This window comes from Glycine soja, chromosome 16 (assembly GCF_004193775.1).
Source record: "Glycine soja cultivar W05 chromosome 16, ASM419377v2, whole genome shotgun sequence".
In the NCBI taxonomy this organism is placed as follows: domain Eukaryota; kingdom Viridiplantae; phylum Streptophyta; class Magnoliopsida; order Fabales; family Fabaceae; genus Glycine; species Glycine soja.
In genome coordinates, this window is record NC_041017.1 from 6,734,700 (window position 1) to 6,757,188 (window position 22,489).

Here is a 22,489-nt window from a genome sequence, read left to right on the forward strand (position 1 = left end):
CTTTTTCAATATTCTATTTTAACAATCTGTTGTGCAATGTGTTAAGTGATAAGATAAATCAAGATCCTATATATTCTATGTAATCACATTGTATTTGTTGTATTTGTGTATGATGGATGAAATGGAAGTAGATAAATGTTAAGTTCTAATAAAATATTTAAGATTTAATTTATTTAATATTTTAATTGATTTATAGTGTAAAAAAACTTACATTAACTAACGTAATCATTAAATTTTATTTACTATTATATTCATATATATATATATATATATATATAGTCTTTTCATTAGTGATGACGATTGCTATAATCTGAGTAGGATATTATAGTGTTTGTTTCTATACTTGCACTTCTTAAAAAATTATGTACCTAGACTCATACTTGTATGAATAGTAACTTTAATACTCGTATCTTTTTTCATTAACTACCTAAATGCACATACTCATACTTGTGTACTTTCCCATTAAGTATCTAAATGCACATACCTGTTAAATAATTTTTTCCTTTTAAAATTCAAGAATTTGATATATGTCTTAGCAATAATGAACATGATTTGTATATATATATATTTGGTGGATTAAGGAATGCGATGTATCTATTTTTAACGGGCTTCTTAATCCACAAAAATTATAAAAAAGAAAATCATGTTCCTTATGTGCATTTAGGTACTTAACGAAGAAGGACACGGGTATTAAAGTTATTACCTCAATGCCATTATATTGATCTGGGTACATAGATTTTTTAAAGTGTGGGTATGGAGATGAGTACTATGGTTTCTTAACCAAATTCTACTTATTGCCGTTCCTAATAAGAAGACACTAAATTTATTCATATTGAAATGAATTTAATGGTTATTATGACTAGTCATATATATTGGCCTAACCCAGGATTCAAAGATTGGGGCCAACTATGAAACTTAAAATTCATCTAATAAATATATTTATATCAAAATTCGTATAAAGTAATAATAGTTATATATTTTTCATAATGATTTAAGATACAATAAACAATATATTTACATAAAAGATAAATTGAACAATTTTACAAAGACCCAAAAATAATTACCAATTTCATATGTCACCAATATCTCTAATGGATTTATGATAAAAATTAGTACGATATTAAACAATTTTTTTTTATGGAAAATCTTATTAATTATATTCCAAAAAACTACTAAATTAAATAGATTATGTTACTTGCTAAATTTTCTTTTACGAAAATATATAATAGCCAACAACATCAAAGAATAATTTGCTTTCAAATAATTGGGATATTAAAGAAGAAAAAGGTTATGTCATGATAAAGGCTTCAACTTTGAAATTAAATTATGTCATATTTTTTATGCAACTTGATGTTTGATTTGTTTTCATAAGATTTGCATAGCGCGCATCTGTGGACTCTTGTACTTGAGATTTGAAAACATGATAGAATCTCCCAGATAATGACAAGAAGAATAAAGACGTGACTAAAAAAATAAATAAAAGATAGAAGAAATGATGATAGTAAGATAGAATTTTTGTTGATGTTTTTCAAAATTTAGATTTTTTTAATATGATTTAGATAGTTTATAAGTTTGAGCCATCAATAAATAATCTTTAATTCTCAAATAAATATAAAAGGAATGCTAATACAATCATTAACTCCATCCAACCACACAAATATTTTTTTCATACAAATCGAATTCATTATCACATATTTAAGAAACAAAAATATTTATCAATTATATTATATCATGTTAATAATTATTATTGATATATAACTTTTAAGTTTATTATTTTAAAAACTATAATTTGTGATTAAATAATATTATATATTTTTTTACACTAACATATATTATTTTCTCATAATTAAACGAAGATAAAAAAATATAACATTGGAAATATAATAGAGAATTTTATCCAATAACATGACCTAAGAAACGTAAAAAAAGAGTTGTAAAAAAAGCAAAAAAAATATTCAAGAAATTTAGGAAAATAATATAAAATAAATTAAAATGATTAAATGAACGTGTCAATGCATGTTACTCCAATTGTTAGATTTTACATTAAATTTTTTGTTAATCAAAATAACGTTTTCCTTAAAAAAATCAAAATAACAGTTAGAAGATTAAAAATTGATAACCGACGAGGATTGAATTTGTAACATCCAAAAACAATCTAGTAATTATTTAGATAAGAATATCTAAATATATCTTTTAATTAAAAAAATAGATTAAATTATTTTAAAATATTAATTTGTTATTTTTATTTTGAAAAATATTAGTATAATAATATATTAAATTGATTAAAGATAATTATAATTAAAGATAATAGAAATAATAAATAAATAATTGATTAAACAAATTTCAAATTATGTATAATTTTTATATAAGGTTAGACAATTTTTTTTGTTTCAATCACACAAATAAATGATTTCTCTTGATATTAATAGGTTATCCAAAGACGGACCAAGAAAGAAAGTGATTTTTTTTTTCATGATGCAATTGATTAAGAAGAAGAGTAACGAAAAAAACAAATTTCTTATTCAGGAGGTGAGTACAATAACTTTTCCTAGACCACCATTATATAAATTTTTTGAAAATGTATTTTCTTGATATATATATATATATATATATATTATTAATTGATTCTATTAGTGTTGTAGTTTAATTTTGAGAAATATTAGAGAGTTTGTTGATAATTTTTTTAGAATGATATATTTTGATAATTTGCAAGTTGATAATCATCTTGTGGGGATGGATGATGATTATGAGATTATAGATAGATGTCTCGATCAAATGTGTGTATATAAAATTATTATTATTAATACCTTCATCTCTTGGATAGTCTTAACATGTGAATGTGTATGAAATTATTATAGATATTTTTGGTGATGAGATTTTTTTTTTAATATCTTAAAAAGTGAGCAAACAAACACTATTATATGATTAATATTTTAAAATAAAATAACAAATAGGATCATTTTTATTATATTTTTAATATTTATATTTTAAGGATAATATTTTTATTTATGTAAAACTTATTTATTTGACTTTACTTATTATACAAAAATATTTTCAAATTATTATAATTTTAACATTTTATATTCTTTTAATACGAATTATTTTTTTAAAAAAATGATAACCGATGTGAATTAACCCACATCAGCGAATTCAGTGCTTCTTACACGTTCAATATATTCACCGTTAGAGTTTTTACTATTAAATCCAAAGTTCTGAAAAAATTCTGGCACCATGACTGAAGATTTTCACTTAACTTACCACACTCGTTTTTTCCGTAAATATACTTTCCCTTTTTAATTTTTTTTTCAATTTAAACTACTTTACGATTTAATTTTCAATATACATTGTTTTACTTGAAACTTTCTCTTTTCTTTTTGTTTTTTTAATTTAAAATATTATAAAATATAAATATTATATTGTATAATTTTTTAATTAGTTTTAAAATTACTTATTTATTAAATTAAATTTTATAATTTTATTTTTTATTTTTTTTAAAGAAAAAATATACAGATAAAGAAAAATAAAAAAATTAGAGTACAATTTTTTAGTTACTTTGTATGTACTTCTATAGTTAAATTTATAATTTATGTGCTGTTGATATTTTTTTTGTTATGTTCGTAATTAAAAAATAAGAAAATTAGTTAACAGTGTTAAAATAAATTAAAAAATAGAGTAAAAATAATTGATACATCTATCTTATACAATAGATATAAAATTTCAAAAAATAGTAACTGCTATATTAAAAATATCTTTAAAAATATTTATTGAAAATATCTTTAAATAAAAATATATTTAAAATATTTATTTAGCAGTTATTTTTTATGATTGATATTTTTATTATTTATGACAGATTAAAATATCTAAAAGATATTAATAACGGGAGTTATTTTTTATAATAAAAATATTTTAAAGATATCTTGAAAGATATTTAATTAGCAATTATGTTTTGTTGACACCCGAACCAATGTGAACGAGATAAGTGAAGTCCTTATCCAAAGAGAATGTGGACAACAAAGGATTTTTCAATGAAAGTAGAAAAATGTGAAAATTACCATAGGTCATAACAAAAATAATTGTCTTAACATAATGTTCTTCTATAAATAAGTAAGTTGTTAAATTAAAAATCTTCTTATTTTTTAATTAAATCTAATGACATAAATAAACTAATTATATTTAGTAATATAATTATATTAAAAAATTCAGATTTTAAATAAAAATATTCATCTAAAAAATATGTTAAGTAAATTAAATAATAAAATAAAAATAATTATATTTAATAATATAATTTTCTTTAAAAAAATTAAAAAACAAAATTATAAAATTTAATTTAATATATAAGTAATTTTAAAATCAATTACCAAAATTATATAATATAATATTTATATTTTATAATATTTTAAATTTAAAAAAATAAAAAAGAGAAAGAAAATTCCAAATAGTATACATTTAGAAATTAAATTACAAATTAACGTAAATTGACCTGGAAAAAGGAGAAGATGTATTTACAAGAAAAAAAAACCTACCAGACTCCCACTTTGAGTTTCAGTTTAACTTTTGAATCCCACTATTTCTCTCTCAAATTTATATTTTATATTTTTCGAAGTGCCTTTTCCTCTCTCTCTACTCTGTCAAAAGTCCCAACCCACTCCTTTGTTTTCATTTGCTCTTATGTTCAATAAATGAATTTTCTGAACCAATTCTAATGTGATTATTTATTACTCCCCCTCTCTCTCTCCAGGTAACTGCTGTCAGCAATCTAGCAAAGCTTTGAACTTAGTGGCTTTGTCTATAATGCATATGCCTTCTGCTCAGAGGTAATTTACTCTTGAAGGTTCAACTTTTCCCTACCGTGTATCTGCTGGTGTCGTGATTTTGTGTTTCTTCTCAAGTTTTTGTGACTGACAGCATGGCAAGACCAAATATAATGCAGCATTAGTCGTCATATATGAATGTTAATTTTGAAGCATCATATTTTTGGATTTTCTAGCTTTGTTAGGTTTCCTGACTTCTGATTGGCAGTCTTATTCGGGATCTCAACAAAGGCTGATAAATTGCGTGAACATGCGACTGAAATTGATCTCTGGATGAGTTTGAAGGTATTACTATTTATTATTGTTGTGCTAGTCTATGTCCTTTCATATTCTTCAAATTTTATGAGCCTTTCATATTCTTCAATATTTTATGAGTGTTGGTTATATGATCTAATTCTATAGCTTTTTTTGTTTTTGTTTTGATAAGCAACTTCTTTTACTTCATTATATTTTTAAACTTCATTCATTTCTTCCCATCATTGACATTGATATAGGAGTTCTGCTGAGAACTTTCTTCTTTTGACTTCTATGATTTTCAAATTTTATGTTTTTCAGTTTAGAGAAGTGATTATTTGCTCCGTTATACCTTTTAGTTTTGAAATTGTGTGCACCATTATTTTGTGTTGCAATTTCACTAGTTCAATTCTAAGACACATTTGTTATTGAGTTTTAGATTCAATGAGTTAAGTAGTCCATTCTCTCTACGTTTTGCCTATTAAATAATTTTTTCTGTGTTTTAAAGTGCAGGCACCCATCATTATTGGTTAATTAGATCTGACAAAAATAACCTATTTTTTGGAGCTGATGGAATATTTTTAATTCTTTCTGCAAGGATTTTTAACTGTGGCATTATGCTTGAAAAATTGAAGACAATTCAAAAGAGGTATACAGAATTTAAATTTTCTCTTCTCACTTTGTAGGAATGTATTTTTCATGATAATTGAAATACATCTTGGTGGCAGTTTCCCTCATATTAATATTATGGGTTTGAAAGCAATTCACTCTTCTGATCAAGTGCACCTAATCCAGTTACTGATGACAGAAAATATAACATTCCCCATTTTGTTGTCTCGGCAGAAAACTCCTAAGGTTAGATAAATCCTTTATTTAGCTTTTAAAATACTCTCTCCATCCCTATTTATAAGACATAGTTTTCAAAAAAATTTGTCCCTTTTTATAAGACTTCATTTCAATTGTCTTGTGCATTAATTATTATTTTTTACTATAATGTCCTTATTTATTTTAATCCATAATTGAATGCTACTCTGAATTGTCTCTTCCTCTCTCCTATGGAGATTGAAGAAGATGAATAGGCTCCCAATTATGTCAAGGGAAAATTTGACAACATATTATAATTACAGCCAAATTTAATGCTAACACCTAAATTTAATCAATTTTCTTAATAAGCATAAATTAGTCAACAACGTCTTATGATGGGTGCCTTCTGGGAGTACACACAAAGAGGTCAAGGTCCCCAGGGGGGTCCTACCACTGGCCCCCTGCTGCTGATAATTTGTTAAAACATAGGAGGGCATCTTAAGATATAAACTAGGCATTAACCTTCATCTAATAACTTAAGCTTCTAGCTGAGTTAGTTTGATCCTTGACGGTTTTCGTGTATATGGACTGACTGGCTTATCTTTTACCTGTTTACAAATATATATTTGATGTTGGCATGCACATTTATTTAATGTAATTCTTTTGATATGTGTAGATAGAGAAAGGTGCGTGCTACATATTGTTTAAAATTTTTAGAAGCCCAGTAATTTATCATGAGAAGGATGCAGGTCTTGAAATTCTAAGCAAAGGTAATGGTTAATTTTCCATGATTAACATCTTGCAGTCAATGTGACATTTGCCTATTTTTCATGTTTAATGTCTGCATTTTACAAGTTTTGATGCTGGTCTCAACTGTAGCTGTTCAGGAGTTACAAGAGCAACCTGATGGTGATTCTAAGTCACTTAACCTAGTGAGATGTACGTCATTGAAGCAAGATGGGATCATTAAGGATGAATGTAGTTTTTCTCCGCTTCAGAATTTACTTCTATATTACCCAGGTAACCAAGAGGTTGATAAATGATTTTTCTGTATTTCTTATCTCAGAAAAGTTGACTGGCAAATTTCCTGAGAATGAGCCAGATAAATCAAGTCTCTGTCCTTTATCTTTCCTTTTCAGATATTACATCTTAGAGTATGCTTTTGTATACCTTTGTTAAGTGTCGTAATATATTTGCCACCAATTTTTGTGGAGTGAATTCAATGTTATACCAGGGATGAAAAGTTGTTTCTGTTTATGTGAAACATAATGATGTTGTGAAATCAGGCATGGAATTCAGTAGGGAATGTATACATTACGCTGCTTAACCAAAATTCTAGCTGTTCGATAGATTTCCCCTCGTACTGGCATTTGAACTTGGTACCTCAGGAAAGTGTCTCCTAATCCATACAATACCTTGCAGAGCCTTACAGCATTAATGCAGATGGGCTTTTGTTATAACTTTGTTTGGTAGACATTTTCTAGGCATGGTTTGAAATCCAGAGAATAAAATGAATTTTGGCCAAGTTGGTGTATTCAAAGTATAATATGATTGCATTGAAAATGATGGCAATCATTGGATATTGGTGCCTTTCAGATAGAGCTGGATCAGAAAATGAACGCACTGAATGGGATATATTGAGAAAATTCAATTCCCAATTTTGAATCAATGTGATCACTCACAGAACTGGATAGGGCAGATGGTTGATAACTTGATATAGATACTGGTGTTTGAGTGACCAGGCTTTCCTGAGTTTTGCTTCCCTATAAATGTCCCTTCTCTTCTGTACTTTCCCCTTTTTTATTTCTATTATGAATAGAAGCCTTGACTAACTAAAGCTGTCAGTTGGGCAGTTATTAGACCGTTAATTACCTTATTTCAGGAGCTATTATGCTCCCTTAGATTACCAATATATTATATACTTTGCCTTGACTAACTAAAGCTGTCAGTTGGCCACGACATCTTTAGTTCAACGTTGACCATTTTATCTTTCGGTCAGGGCATTTTTTCCCTGTCCTTAATCCGGGCATCTTTGGCTTGACCTAAGCCAGAGAACCTTTGGCTTGACTTTGATTAGGACATATTTTGACTGACCTTTCTAGGGCATCTCAAACTAGGTTTTAGCTAGAGTATATTTAACTTGACGTTGACTAGAGTATCTTCAACTCAATATTTGTCAAAGTATCTTCAACATTATTTTAGTCAAAGTGTCTTGGTTAGAATATCTTTAAGTCGACTTTAACTAAAGTATATTCAATTCAGTCTTAGTCATTGTAACTCAATCTCGATTAGAGTATTAAAAAATAGATCAAATGATTAGAATTTAAGACCTATGCGTCAACTCTAGCACAAGGTCTTATGGGCTTTTTGGTCCTATGGGTTTTTAATGTAGGACTTTCTTGCCCTTTGGACTTTGGAGCCTACACTAACTTTGGTAAGTGAATAACTTTGATTTTTGTGTCAACTAAGTGTAATTAATGTCAATAATCATACTTAGATTTAGGAGAATATCTGCTACAAGTTTGACATTTCTGGATAAAATAATAATATTTTGTTCAATCTTAAATGCACACTTTACAAGAGGTAAGACCCAGACAAAATTTGAGTTCATACCAAGACAAAACATAATAGAAAAGTCCAAAATATCCTTCAATATAAGACAAGCACTAAAAGACATAGTTTTATTCTTTCACATACATAAAATCAAACTTTCACCAATTTAGTAAGTAAAGATTCTTCTTACATCTTTTGGTGCCTTCTTGAACACAACTACATTTAGCTAGTTATTTTTGAAAAAGATCCTAACCTCTTGTCCAAGAAAATGGCACACTCATGATGACAAAAAGGATATCAATATTCTTTTTTTTTAATATTACACAATTAATTTTAAGTGTTATAAAAAATCATTTTATCCCAAGGTATAAAATTGATAATAAGGCCTCTATTCATCATTTTGCCTCACCTTTCTCTCTCTTCCTCACAAATCCTCCTTTTTCTATCTAACTTGTTGGTTGAAAGTTCTAAGTTAGAGTTCATCCCTTCCAAGAAGAGATAAAGAGTGGCAAAGGTGTCTCTTTGTAATACTTCATCTTTTCTTCTCCAAACCAAGCTTATTAAAGGACGAGGAGGAGAAATCCATTATTGTATTTCTCTTATGCTCTTACTCTATTAGTATGAAGCATGGTTAGAATTGGTATTGGATAATTATTTTGGATATGAGTGATCCCATGCATTGAAAACGTAATGAGAAGAGGGATGTGAAAGCACAATGTCTACTTGCATGATGAAGCTGAAACATGAAGTAAGTCTAGGCCTATTGCATGAGAAATGGAAGGGACAAACAATATGGATGAATAGCAAAATGTAAGTCCGAGCCTATTGGGTCACTTTTGAGTGTAACAAATTTTGGACTAGAAAAGTCACTTGGGATTCTGTTTAGCTAGGAGATCCCTTCCACCGTTGTTACTACCACCACATCACTATTGTCACCATTACTGTCATATTCATTATTATCACTTTGTCGCTACTGCAACTACTATTACTATTGTTGTTACCACCATCGTTACGAGGGACGGGTCTAGAGGGGGGCGGGTAGGGGTTGAGCCCCCCTTCGCTGGAAACTTTTCGTGTATACACACACATGTATTTTTAAGTTAATTAGTATAAAATTATATAAAATTAATTTTGTATATTATTATTATGATAATGGTTAAGGTTACTTTGTGCAAAATTAGTTGTTTGTTGTTATGTAGTAATGGTTAAAATGATAACTAGACTAAATTATATAAAATTAGTCGTGTGTTTGTTGTTATTATGATAACAATTAAGGTTATTAATTTTTAGTATAAAGATTAGTTTTAATTTTATGTGTAAAATAATATTATTTATTAAAAATTATACATTAAATAATTATAAAAGAAAAAAAATTCAGACCCCCTGATTTATGAATCTATCCTTGACCGGTACTACTACCACCTGCTTGTAACAAATACAAGATAGAATAACATAATAGGGTTATGATCTTGTTGTGTTGTGTATTGATCAATTATCCTATTCTTGTTCTTTAATTTTCTTATATTTTATCCTATTATATCCAAACTACCAAACAAACAGGCCAAGGCATAATCTCTCGTGTAAATACACCATACGTGTTAGATCCATAATCAAAATTTGATATGCCAAGTTCCAATGTCAAACTCATAACTTTCAGATAAGAAAAGCAATTATAGGAAAAAAAAAGATAAAATATAATTCATCAAATGAATATATCTACAATAATTGATGGAGAATTCCCCGTTTCATATCTAAACATACATCTGATCAAGTTGTACCAAACCACATCTAATGCTAATGTTTGATGAATTTAACGAATCAATTAAAAAACCCCAAAGAATTGTGACCGACACAACACGAAAACAAGAAAAAAAATAATAACAATTCCAAAGTCACATACTATTAGTAAAGCCTAATTCTTGCATTAATGGGGCTCCTGCACATGGGGCATGACTGAAGATCTTGTCCACATTCACAACATGTCTGCCAGAAAAAAGAAAACAAAATATGTCAAATAAACTTACTTTATTTGATGTTTATTGAACAAATATGGGAAGGAAATTACTATTTACCTGATGCCCACATCCGAAGGCCATGTCTTTCGCATTGCTTAGACAAATGGGACAAAGCTGCGTAAGGCCAATTTTAATTTGTCAACTGTTGTAGATTACAAATTTATTTATAATAACCCTTGAAAACATAATCCAGAACAATAACCATTTCATATTCAATTATTATAGATAAAATGGATGGTACAATAAGGGGAACCAAACAATGAAATTAGGCAACTAAACTACATTTTGGATTCTTGAAAGCCACCATTTTAGATTCTGACGTTACCCTATGACATACGGAAGAGACACCAAAATTATGCAACAAATGACACTCTAGATTAGCACATTCTGTTTGATCACCCAAATCATAAGCATGTTTGTAGAGTTTCAAGTTAAAAGATAAGGTGCATTTAATATATAGTAAAAATTGAATTTTTATCATTAAGGTCTAGATGGTTTAAATATAAAGTGGAAGATTATATTTTACTAGATAAAGTCTTTTTGAATAGATGCATTTGTTCTTGTTTCAACTAACAAGAGAATTCATTTATTATAATTAGTGACAATCTTCATTATAAATAGAGAAAAAAAAAATTAATGAAGAAGATACATATTCTTACAATATAAATGAGTATAATCATTTTTGTTGTGTTCTCACAATCGATTCCTTATGAGTATGAGTATTTTTATTCAAGGAAGTATTGATTACTCAACAATTAATCATGCAGATGCAGCGGATGCATTGCATCTCTCCAGTGGAATAAACCAAAAAGTAAAATCCTCCTCAAAATGATTCAATTCATTTAACCAATGTTTTGAACATTAGACCGGATTCATCGGTCCAACCATGCCAACAATTTTATATTTATTTTCCATAAAAGAAGGAAGAAAAAGGGTTATTTTAACTTTGGCCCTGTACATACACTAGCTTTCAAAATTACATGGAAAGAATGTTTGCAACCTTGTGAATTTAAAATTTAAAATATAGGTCATTTGAAATAAAATTAATTACAAATCCTATCAAAAAGTAAAATTTACAAATCAAGAAAAAGTACACAATTTATTTTTACAAATAAATTGATTTCTCAAATACATATCATCCAAGCAAGTTTTATACAAAAATTCATTTATATGTTGAATCAATTCTTTTATTTTAAAGATTTTAAAAATAAGGTGAGCAAGAAAACATGAAATAGTTCGGGTGCCTTTATGTTGGTGTTGGCGTAACTTATCCTTATTACCATTTTAATAGACAAAAAAGAGAACCAGCTAGAATATGTAGCATTCCAAATATTTTAAATTCGGCAGCTACTTTACAATACCTATTAATGATGGTACACCTACTGCCTGCTACCATAATCAGCATATGATATATTAAGTGCTAACATACTGGTTAACCTAGCCTTGCCTTGAATCTTGTCCATTTTCTTTTATTATCAACTAATCAATAAAAGGAACTCTAATAAAAAAAAATGTGGATAAGTGATACATGAGTAATCTAATTTCTAAAATCTTAATAAATGAAATAAGAAACAAATATACTCACACAATTTCATGCAATTCATAAGTAAATTCCTAAAGGATATTGCTCCCAAAAAGAGATATACTCATGAAAATAACATATTATATATTCTATTAGAAAAATTCGTACTTGATTGTCATAAGTGGAACTTGGGGCAGAAGGAGCTGTGGCAACTAGGTGGCTGTTGCCATGTTGAGGAGGAATACTTGGCTCAAACCTTGCTGCATGAGGATTATATGTGGGAGGTGGGAGGGCATGCCTTTGAAGAGCATTCACTTGCCGAGTACTGCTCAAGAGTAATTAGCATACAAGATCACAGAACTTTCCACAGAAAATGAACACAGAATTTTAAACAAGGTTAAATATTTGATAATTTTTAATTAGGTTCCTTAACTTTTATTTCCTAATTAGGTTCCTGAAATTGTATTTGTTTTTTTAATTGATTCCCTAATATCGGAACTTAATTAAAAAAGATTAAAATATGTTTTGATCTATAATAAATATTTGAATTTTATATTTGTTCTCTGATTTTTTTTTTGTATGGAGTCCCTAACAAAGTAACCATTTTATTTTTGGTCTTTTAACACTTTTTGGTCCAAAGAGACTAATGATAAATTAAAAATAATTATCAATGAACAAATATAAAATTCATTAATTCATCCAAACTAAAAAAAGTATCAAGAATCATAAATAAAATTGTTGTTTTATTAAGAATTCAATACAAATTTTTTTTATCAAAAAATAAATAAAAAATTTACTAATTTTTCATGGACCTAAAAAATACTAAGTACTTAAAAATTATTTAAAAATTTGGTAAAAATTCGCGGACAGATTAAATAAACCTTGAAACAAATAAGAACAGTAAGGAAACAAAATATTTACCCCAGTAGATTAAGCTCTATTGCTGCCTTATACTGAGAAGGAATTTCCATCAATGCAGCAAGTGCAAATGATGCCTCTTTTCGTGAAGGAGGGATGTTCTTTGACATAATCTCTGTGAAATTCACAAACTAGAAGAAGAAGGAGAAATCCACTGTGATTCACCGGATCAACTTCAACTAGTAAATATAATGAAAGTTCTTTTTTTTTTTTTGGGGGGGGGGGGGTTGAACTTAGGTATTCTCAACCCAAAGGCAAGGACTAATTCCCTCAGGTATTAAAATCTATATAAGAGATTGACCTCTCCAAACAGATTTTTTTAATACACACGAGTCAAAAATTGAACTCATGATCACATATTTAAAGAACAAGATTATCTATCAATCATGACACACGATATTGATAATGAAGGTTCTATACATCACTTACCTGAAAATTATCAAAGGCCCTTGCTGGGATATTGTCATCAAATTCCTTCATCATGTCCCACGGTCCATCTCCAACGCCAGCCAATATGATCGAAAGAGGAAATTTACTGCGACAAATCAGGCATATAAGGCACAAGAAGTTTCAAGGAAAGGAAACATTGTCATTTGTCAAGCAAAACTACATCACAATCACCTACCTAGCTGCAACAATGGCATCCACAGTCTTCTGTTCCTGTGAACTTAGTTTTCCATGTTTGGTGTCAACATTTTTTGTTACCTGTATCAAACATTTGTGGAATAGTTTATTGTCTGCACTTTGTAGCTAAAAATTATAGCAACTGCAAATAGTTTTACGAGTGACCATATATGAAATTACAGCATGAGAAGAGTTTTACATATTCACAAACAAGTCATATAACATATTCCATCCATACTCTTTAGTCAAACTGACAAGCGCGAATAATTATTCTATCACTATTTGTATCATTTTACCAAAACTAAAAGATAAATATAAAATTGATATTCTTCATTGATAATTCCTTACACAATGCATACCCTATTAAATAAGTGTTTACAAAAAATACCAACCATACAAGTGACACAATGTAGTATTTTTAAATATATATATATAAAATAAAATTAAACAATATAAAAGAATAATATCTAAATCTTCTAGTCTATTTGGATCTCTAGGCCCATTTCTATCACGAAGTGGAGACATCATAACACTTCTCTCATGTCTAGGACTAGCCAGGCATCTAAGTGTAGCCCAACATCAAAACTAGGTAGGTTCTAAAACTATACTCTAAACAGATTCCGCTAAATTCAACTCCAAAAGTTACTTCAAGGGAACGATTGCAAGGCTTTACAAGGAATACTTATAGGTCACATTCTTAGACTGTGTAGGACATTTTAATAGTGGTAACAATTCAAGCAGTATAGGTCTTGTTTTATTCTGTTCTTGATTTTTGTTAAGAGATATTTGTAAAAGAAACTATAGAATAAATATAATTTTTTACTGTTACTAGCATATTCTCATTATAGATCCTTTGCTTTATAATGCATATAATTACTATACTGTTTTCATGTGTATTTGGGTTAGTTGTAAAAAAATTACTTCAATAATAATCAATTCTTTTGCTTTTAATTAGATAATTAAATGAAGTAGCCAATTCTGAACTCAAATAGATCTTCATTTGAAAGCTGATAGAAAAAATACCTGGCCATCTGCGATTATCACCAAAACATGGTACTGGCCTCCACTCTGCTCAACAATGGTCATGGCCATTTCAATTATTGGCGCAAATGAAGTAGGACCTGAAATTAAAATATGTAATTAACTTAACAATGGAATATTTATAACTGGAGTAAATACAGTATCCCTAGTAGCAAGAAAAATAGGTAAATCATAACCTGCAAGTCGAAGATGAGGAACAATTTCCCTATACCGACTCAACACGTCTTCAAATCCATCGCAAAATCTTTCACTTGGATAGAAACTGAAGACATCTTGATCGTGTGTTGATGCTGCCATGATATCATATATAGAAATTCTTTTAGCCATATCTTAACTTCAAAATAATGTATTCCATAAGTTAAATTTGTTTAAAGAGATACCATCTCCAAATCCAAAGCAGGGGATCAAGTTATCCTCATCGAATGCTGCCAAGCTTTTCCCAATAATTGATATTGCTTGCTCATAAGGATTCAGACCACTCCCAATGTGATGCAAGCTTCGCCTATTGAACGAATTCTTGCCTAAAATATCAAACACTAAGTTCAGCCTATTAATTACACTAGAACACTCTTCATAAATCCAAACTTTCGTTAAGATATATGAATAAAGCCTAACCTGTCCACTCATTACTCTTGGTGAAATCAACACCAACAATAAGATTAGAAGACTCAAGGCCTGCGCGTGCAAGAGCCTCAGTAACCTGTAATCAACCATAAGTGTTGCAAATGATAGAAATGCTTAGAAATAAAACAATTGCAAAGTGTTGATTCTTTTCCAAAATGCACTATGAACCATAATGGCTATATGCAAATTGTGTAGTTCTAAACTCATTGCAAATAACTAAAGACACGAAGCATTTATCTTTCTCTTCAGCGAATTCAATTTAGCATAGTTCAGCAAGCACATATCAAAGCAAGATGAACATGCTGCCATCTACACTCTGAATCTGAAATCTAGTTCATAATGCATCTACATCTGAGAAAGAAGTACCACACATACACATCCTTCTACAAATTCAATATGACAAACATTGCACAAGTGTAGTCATTTTTGCTTTTTTATTTTAAAAATATAACCTTCCTAAATGTCAAGATAGACAAAAAGAAAAATCATCTTAGGGTACATTTGAGTAAACAGCTTAACTAAGCATTTATTCAACAATTTTTTTATCACACGAAATCTTATTCCATAAATTTGCCCAGAAAACTTAAATAAAAAGAGCTTAAGTTTCAACAAGAAACTTATTAAAATAAGCTATTTTCCTCGTGGTTTCAATTAATCTCCGTCAGTTTTATTAACTCTTTCTCGTAATTGAAATTGAAAACCTCAACTACTTGAAAATTAGTCCAGATCACGGACACACGTATTTTGGATCATACAATAATTTCTCAAACCAAACATCACTTAAATGCTAAATAAAATACTAAAAAAATTAAGCTGTTACCTGATCTATGGAACTATAATGATCAGAAATTCTTGAGTACCTCCTCTCTAGCTTTGCACTATCATAACGTACCATTCCATCACCACCATAAGCTTCATAGCCATAAGAAGAATAAGATGGTTGTGGTTCATCAAAACCATAACTCGATAGCGGATCCAAGTATGCACTCCAAGAAGAAGAAGAAGAAGAAGAAGAAGACACTAGAGATGAATCCTTAGAACTTTGACCCCCCATCAACACAAACACTTCTCAGAAAACCGAAAAACACGAAGACGATTAAAAATGAAGCAATGAACACAAAACCAACAATTCTTCCAAATGCTATATAAAATGAGACGAGTGTATCGTCCTCGAGGTTGCAGTTTCCATTTTCCTAGCAACTTCTAATTAATAAAAACTTGTTCAATGCGGTAAGTAATTAATGAGCAAAATGGAAGCTTCACGATAACGAAACCGACTAGTTATAACTTATAACGAAATCCACCAACGTAAGTAACACAAAGTCGTGAAGTCATGACCGAAGCCAAAAATGCACCAGTTATTGCTTGAGGCTTTAAGCACAAGGAACCAAGTTTCTTTTGACAAAACGACATGTCGCCACGAGAGTGAAAGACGAAAAGAAAGAAAAAGATAATGTGCAGAGTCTTAGAAAACTACATAGAAGAAAAGAACACACGATTCTGATAAGACTAATGTAGATTCCTCAAGTGCTTCATAGTCAACAGCCTAACCAACAAAAGCAATTAAAATGAAACGGCGTTTTGCAGAAAATCAAAGTGGAAACTACTGTGGGAGTTTTGAGATTCTAATATTTAATTGGTCGATTTGTAAGTATTTCGGTTCTTTTAACAGTAAGGAATGTTCTCTCACAGTGACTTCGCCAGAACTAATGTCTAAGAAAACGCGATAATATTGCATATACATAAACAAAGATATTACAAGATAACTATGATATACTCATGTAACAAAATATCTAAACGATAGAATATTTATTTTTTAAGTATATTATTAGTTATATAAAAGTAATAATTTAAGTATTCAAGACAATAAAAAATAGTTTTTAAATAATAAGAAGTATGACACAAATATCAAATAAGTGGTCGAATGTGTGGTGTTAAAAACTTGTCCAAGAGAACAACACTTGAAACAAAAGAAATGTCTATACTATCTTCTAAGGTTCAATTTACCTGAACTTTTTATATCGAATTAAATATATCTGAATCTTGAAGATACCCTAAGATGATTGAGATGAAGAGTAGAGTAAATAAAACGTGATATGATGTTGGAGCGTTCAGGGATGGTGCGTGGAGTAACACTGGCGGAGAATCTTGAATGGTGTATACGCAAAATGAGAGCAATAATTGAGAGTCGAATATGGAACTTTTTGAAAACTATGAAAAGGTGGTGTAGGGGGAGCAATATAGGGTTTTTTTTTCTTTCTTCCTTTTTCAAGGCTTTGTGGGAGTGTTGAAGAAGCAAGAGCATGGAAGTTTCGCGTTTCGTATCGGAACTCGAACTTAGAACGGTCATGTTCTGCGCTTACTGTTACTTGCGGTGGGTTTGGCACCGAACTTACCTGATTTTTTTCCTTCATCATCGTATTCGTGTAAGATAACCTTTGTTGCAAATGATGATTAATTTTTATAAGAACTTATAGTGTATAAAGATGTATTCAATTCATATAAAGCTAGACTAAAATGTCTTCATTTTTTCAATTACTATGTCATAAATTATTCTTTAAATCCTCATACTTTCCAACTACCCACATTAATAAATAAGAGTAAGAATTGATTAATATAAATTGAAGAGAGCAAAAATTATTATTTTTATGGCTGATATTTTTTTAATACGAATCTTAATTTATTCTCTTAATCATATATCTAAGAGTATAGTTGAAAAAAAAAACTTGTGTTTAGCTGCTAAAAGTATTTTGATGATAATTTTGATAAAGATGATTAAAATTATTGAAGATATATCTAACTTGTGTTATTATGCTTAAGAAAAAAACTTGTGTTTCTAGTGCAAATTGTGAGTATTTTTGGACTCTAAGCGCCCACAAAACACATAAAATATTTTTGTGTTATGTATGAAAGTGTCCAATATTTAACTTAACAAAGTGGTTCAATGTTTTTTTTAGATAAACATCCTACTTAATTGAAGCCTCCATTCACTCTTTATTTAAAGTGATGATATCTTCTTCTTCTTTTGTTTTTAATCATAAATGCTTTTTACAAAAGATTTTATATATGTTATCTCTCTTATATTTTAAAATGACGAGTCTTCAACAAGGAAAAATCTTAAACCGCTTCTTTCAAAAACAACTAAGAGTATGTTTAGCGTAATTTATTTTTAGCTTAATTTTCACTTATAAGTAAAGGTTGGGCCAACGGTTTTTAATATAAGCTCTTATGAAAAAAAAATTAGCTTTTTTTTAATGAAAGAAAATTAAAAATAAGTAGTTTTTTTATAAAGCTAGTATGATTGCAAGCTTAAGCGAAGTTTATTTTACAAGCCCCTTCTTCGATGCATAGTGAAGACAAACAAACCAACTTCAACTTATTTATTATTCTTGTTAATTAAGCTGAAGGGATTTTATATCTTCATTCATAGTCATCATCCACTCTTCGATTTCAGAATAGTAAATTGTTTTTTGATAAATGGTTGGTTCGAATGAATTCATCTCTTCTACTATTATAGCCCATAAGACATTATATGAAAGCTATATTTTTTAGGAGCTTTGATTTTTCTTTGTAACTTTATGGGTGTTGTGATCTTGGACTGTTATGGATGATTTTGACTTGTCTTGTGAGTCCCCTCAACTAGTGTTGAATTTTAATTAGGGGTGGGTAAACGGCTTAGGTCCATGGATTGGCCTACGGTCCGCGCAGGTTACAGATCAATTTTTTTAAACGGTCTAAGGTTATGTCATATTTTTGGACTCGTCCCGTTTAACCCGCAGACTATGCGGGTTTGGCCCGCGGGGTCCGCGGGTTGTCGGCAGCCCGCAATATATCTTTATTATTTATGACTTGCAGATATGAAAATGATAAATTAAAAGAGAAAAAGATTAAGAAAATATCAAAAAGAAATATTTTTAGCAGGTTATTACTTATTTTTTTTATTTTATCTTTTATTTCTGTAATCTTTTATTTTTCTTATCTTATCTTTTTTTATCTTTATCATCTTTTAATTTAAATATTTTATTTTTATCTTTAAATCTTTATCTTATCTAATATATTTCTTTATATGTTATTTTAAAAAAAGATTTAAAGTGAAAAGAGAATAATATAATTGGGTCAGGGTCACACAAATCAAACCTAATACGACTACGGGCAACTCGCAGATGCGAGTTAAGCGGGACATACCCAAAAATATGACATAATCATGGTTTAAAAAAATTATTTCATAACCCGTGCGGACCATGGGCCCTGCGGACCAGTCCATAGACCTGGGCCCGTTTACTTACCCCTAATTTTAATGTTGTGCCATATCATGAGATTGTTGCTCTCGTCACGGTGGACTAGACTATGAGTAAAGGGTGGCTTCTAGGGTGAAGTCCAAAACTCTCTCCCTCACCCTAAAACGATCGGTAGTAGTAGGTTTTAAACCGAAAGAAAAAAATAAAAAAATTATATTAAATCATTAAAAAATAATAACAATAATAACTTTTTTCGATCTTTTTTTATCTCTTGAAGGGCTTCAATCGACGGCATGTCTTTGTCGGCGTTGGGTTCTTTCAACAGCATAGGGGCGATTACAAGCACAAATTCCTTGTTCATTATGACCCAAAAGAGTCTTGAAGTCGTAATGTTCTTGTTGGGATATTGATAATGTGATACGAACCACGTTGCAGACCATGCAGATCACCACGTTGCAGACCATACAGATCACCAGCTTCGGCCCAAGAGGAATATCCATAAACCAAGCTTCTGGAAGGATTACGTGATATCTTAACTAGCATGAATGAATATTACAATAGGAATATTAATATTGCTTGTTGTTAGTAACCGTATTTGTCACGTAGCACATACCATGCATATGCTGGAATATTCTAGACAACACTAATGATTAGCTTTAAATATTCCCTTTGATATCAAATAAAGCAAGCAAAATATATTCAGTTCACTTTCTCTCTCTCTCACTTTATCCCTTTCTTCACGGAGACTCCCCTTCAGTCTCGAATACGAAGGATATTACCCATCATTGGTTCGATCTGCCGACCGGCGACGCCATGGCCGAACACCATACACGTTCCAAGACTACCGACCGCCTGGAAGAGGCCATCAGCCGCCTTACCCAGAACCAGTCCACCCTTACAGACGCTCACCATGACCTCACCCTTCGTCTCGATTCCATCCAGGACCAACTACTTCAACTTCAACTTCACCTCCCACCCCACACTTCCCCTCAGCCACCACCTACTCCACCTCATCACCTCCTATACCGCCATACCCTTAAGCTGGATGTGCCGCGCTTCGACGGCCAAGACGCCATGGGATGGATCTTTAAGATCTCCCAATTTTTCGACTATCATCAGACCCCTGAGGAGGAACGCATCTCTGTTGCTTCTTTTTATATGGATGGTCCAGCTTTGAGCTGGTTTCAATGGATGCACCGCAACCATTTGATTACTTCCTGGTCTTCCTTGCTCCACGCGCTCGAGACCCGCTTTGCCCCGACATTTTACGATGACCCCCAAGGCACACTGGCCAAGCTTACCCACCGCGGCTCGGTGAACGATTACCTCCACGAGTTTGAACGACTCGCGAATCGAGTCACAGGTCTTCCCCCCTCCTTCTTGCTTAGTTGTTTTATTTCAGGTCTCACGTCGGAGCTCCGCCGGGAGGTTCAGGCCTTGCAGTCGGTCTCTCTTCCCCAAGCCATCTCTCTGGCCAAACTCCAGGAGAAAAAATTGGAGGATCGCCGTCGCCCCTACCGACCACGCCCCGCGACCACCACCCCAACCCACTCCACTCCACCACCCCTTCTCCCACTACCCCCACCCACCACCACTCATCCACCATTGCCGCCATCCAAACAACCCCTTAAGCGCCTCACACCTGACGAGTTGGCCTGCAAACGTGAACTCGGACTCTGCTATAGTTGTGACGACAAATGGAGTCCCAGTCACCGGTGTCGCGCTCGCTTCTACATGCTCATAGCTGAAAACGATGACCCTGATAACAATCCTCTACCCACCCACAACCCCGAACCACCCCTCCCCCCTCCACCGGACCCTGGCCCCGCCCTCATCAGTTTCAACACTCTCTCCGGGAATTCCTCTCTGGAGGCCCTTCGCCTTTACGGGTCCATCAACCACCAACCGGTGACTATGCTCATTGACGGCGGCAGCACCCACAATTTCATGCAATCACAAGTGGCCAAGCATCTCCGCCTCCCCTCCTCCCCCACCTCTCCCCTCCAGGTTACTGTCGGTAACGGCACCGTCATCCCTTGCACCCATGTCTGCTACCAAGCTCCCCTCCTCCTTCAGGGCACGACGTTCACCGTGGATCTTCACATCCTTCCCATCAGCAGTGCCGACATAGTCTTGGGCATTCAGTGGCTCAAACAACTAGGACCTGTTGTCACTGATTACGCCTCGTTGACCATGCAATTCCACCTCGACGGCCGTCCAATCACCCTCCACGCTGATGCCCCCACCACCCCCGCGGACACCTCATTCTTACAACTCCGTCGTCTCATTCAGACCCACTCAACCTCAGCCTTCTTCCACATTTCCCTGAGCCCCACGACCCCTCCCAGCCCCGACACTCCCTCTCCCCGCAATCCACCACCTTCTTCTCCGATACTCTCACCTATTCCAAACCCCCACGTCCCTACCTCCCCCACGGACAATTTCCCACCAAATTCACCTCCTCCCAAACTCGGACCCCGTGAACATACGCCCGTACCGCTACCCTTATTTTTAGAAAGCTGAGATCGAACGTCAGGTGAATGAGCTTCTATCAACCGGCCTCATCACCCTCAGCCATAGCCCGTTCTCCTCACTGGTGCTGTTGGTGAAGAAGACGGACGGTACCTGGCGATTTTGCGTCGACTATAGAGCTCTCAACGCCGTAACCGTGAAAGACCGCTTCCCTATCCCCACCATCGATGAGCTACTCGATGAGCTTGGCACCGCCACCTGGTTTTCCAAATTGGATCTCCGGTAGGGCTTCCACCAGATCTTAATGGCGCCACAGGACACACCGAAGACCGCTTTCCGCACCCATCTAGGTCACTACGAATACAAGGTCATGCCGTTCGGCTTGTGCAACGCACCGTCGACCTTCCAAGCCACCATGAATGAGCTTTTGAAACCCTTCCTCCGCCACTTCGTCACTGTTTTCTTTGACGACATCCTCGTGTATAACCCATCCTTCGAGGATCACCTCACTCATTTAACACAGGTGTTTGATTGTCTCACTCAGGGTCAATTCTTCCTCAAAGCTACGAAGTGTTTATTTGCCCAGCAATAGCTCGAGTATTTGGGCCACATTGTATCTCATGCCGGCATCGG

At 32.1% G+C, this 22,489-nt stretch overlaps 3 protein-coding genes across 9 annotated transcripts; 2 read left to right on the top strand and 1 right to left on the bottom strand.

Annotated features, from left to right (window-relative positions):
* Window positions 1–4,600: 4,600 nt before the first annotated feature.
* LOC114390245 lies at window positions 4,601–7,163 on the top strand. 6 transcript variants are annotated; one of them, XM_028350952.1, is made up of 6 exons: window positions 4,601–4,814; window positions 4,988–5,096; window positions 5,554–5,694; window positions 5,774–5,900; window positions 6,526–6,619; window positions 6,729–7,163. In XM_028350952.1, exons 3-6 carry the CDS (start codon window positions 5,663–5,665, stop codon window positions 6,890–6,892), a joined length of 417 nt encoding a protein of 138 aa, XP_028206753.1. In that variant the 5' UTR covers window positions 4,601–4,814; window positions 4,988–5,096; window positions 5,554–5,662; the 3' UTR covers window positions 6,893–7,163. The 6 variants fall into 6 exon arrangements, with proteins under 6 accessions (XP_028206753.1, XP_028206752.1, XP_028206756.1 ...); XM_028350951.1 differs by having other exon boundaries at window positions 5,559–5,694; XM_028350955.1 differs by having other exon boundaries at window positions 5,644–5,694.
* A 2,934-nt stretch (window positions 7,164–10,097) lies between these two features.
* Window positions 10,098–16,940, bottom strand: LOC114390063 (E3 ubiquitin-protein ligase RGLG2-like). Of its 2 annotated transcripts, none has more exons than XM_028350746.1 (11): window positions 15,967–16,940; window positions 15,138–15,222; window positions 14,903–15,058; window positions 14,699–14,812; window positions 14,505–14,602; window positions 13,483–13,562; window positions 13,287–13,392; window positions 12,861–12,988; window positions 12,108–12,264; window positions 10,475–10,531; window positions 10,098–10,385 (listed from the first exon to the last, which is right to left on the bottom strand). In XM_028350746.1, the coding sequence occupies exons 1-11, from the start codon at window positions 16,198–16,200 to the stop codon at window positions 10,305–10,307; spliced, it is 1,296 nt and encodes a 431-aa protein (XP_028206547.1). In that variant the 5' UTR covers window positions 16,201–16,940; the 3' UTR covers window positions 10,098–10,304. The 2 variants fall into 2 exon arrangements, with proteins under 2 accessions (XP_028206547.1, XP_028206548.1); XM_028350747.1 differs by having other exon boundaries at window positions 14,903–15,043; window positions 15,967–16,938.
* A 3,257-nt stretch (window positions 16,941–20,197) lies between these two features.
* LOC114391122 lies at window positions 20,198–22,142 on the top strand. The gene is made up of 2 exons (XM_028352113.1): window positions 20,198–21,802; window positions 21,900–22,142. The coding sequence occupies exons 1-2, from the start codon at window positions 20,198–20,200 to the stop codon at window positions 22,140–22,142; spliced, it is 1,848 nt and encodes a 615-aa protein (XP_028207914.1).
* The last annotated feature ends 347 nt before the right edge of the window (window positions 22,143–22,489 follow it).

Bases quoted from the DNA above. Each gene is read 5' to 3' on its own strand.
- LOC114391122 (XM_028352113.1), top strand. From the start codon at position 20,198: ATGGCCGAACACCATACACGTTCCAAGACTACCGACCGCCTGGAAGAG. The intron at 21,803-21,899 runs GTCCCTACCTCC...CCTTATTTTTAG, and splicing joins CACCTATTCCAAACCCCCAC to AAAGCTGAGATCGAACGTCA.
- LOC114390063 (XM_028350746.1), bottom strand. From the start codon at position 16,200: ATGGGGGGTCAAAGTTCTAAGGATTCATCTCTAGTGTCTTCTTCTTCT. The intron at 12,265-12,860 runs GTAAATATTTTG...ACTCTTGAGCAG, and splicing joins ATAGAGCTTAATCTACTGGG to TACTCGGCAAGTGAATGCTC. The intron at 10,532-12,107 runs GTACGAATTTTT...GGCCTTACGCAG, and splicing joins GTTCCACTTATGACAATCAA to CTTTGTCCCATTTGTCTAAG.
- LOC114390245 (XM_028350952.1), top strand. From the start codon at position 5,663: ATGCTTGAAAAATTGAAGACAATTCAAAAGAG. The intron at 5,901-6,525 runs GTTAGATAAATC...TGATATGTGTAG, and splicing joins CTCGGCAGAAAACTCCTAAG to ATAGAGAAAGGTGCGTGCTA. The intron at 6,620-6,728 runs GTAATGGTTAAT...TCTCAACTGTAG, and splicing joins TCTTGAAATTCTAAGCAAAG to CTGTTCAGGAGTTACAAGAG.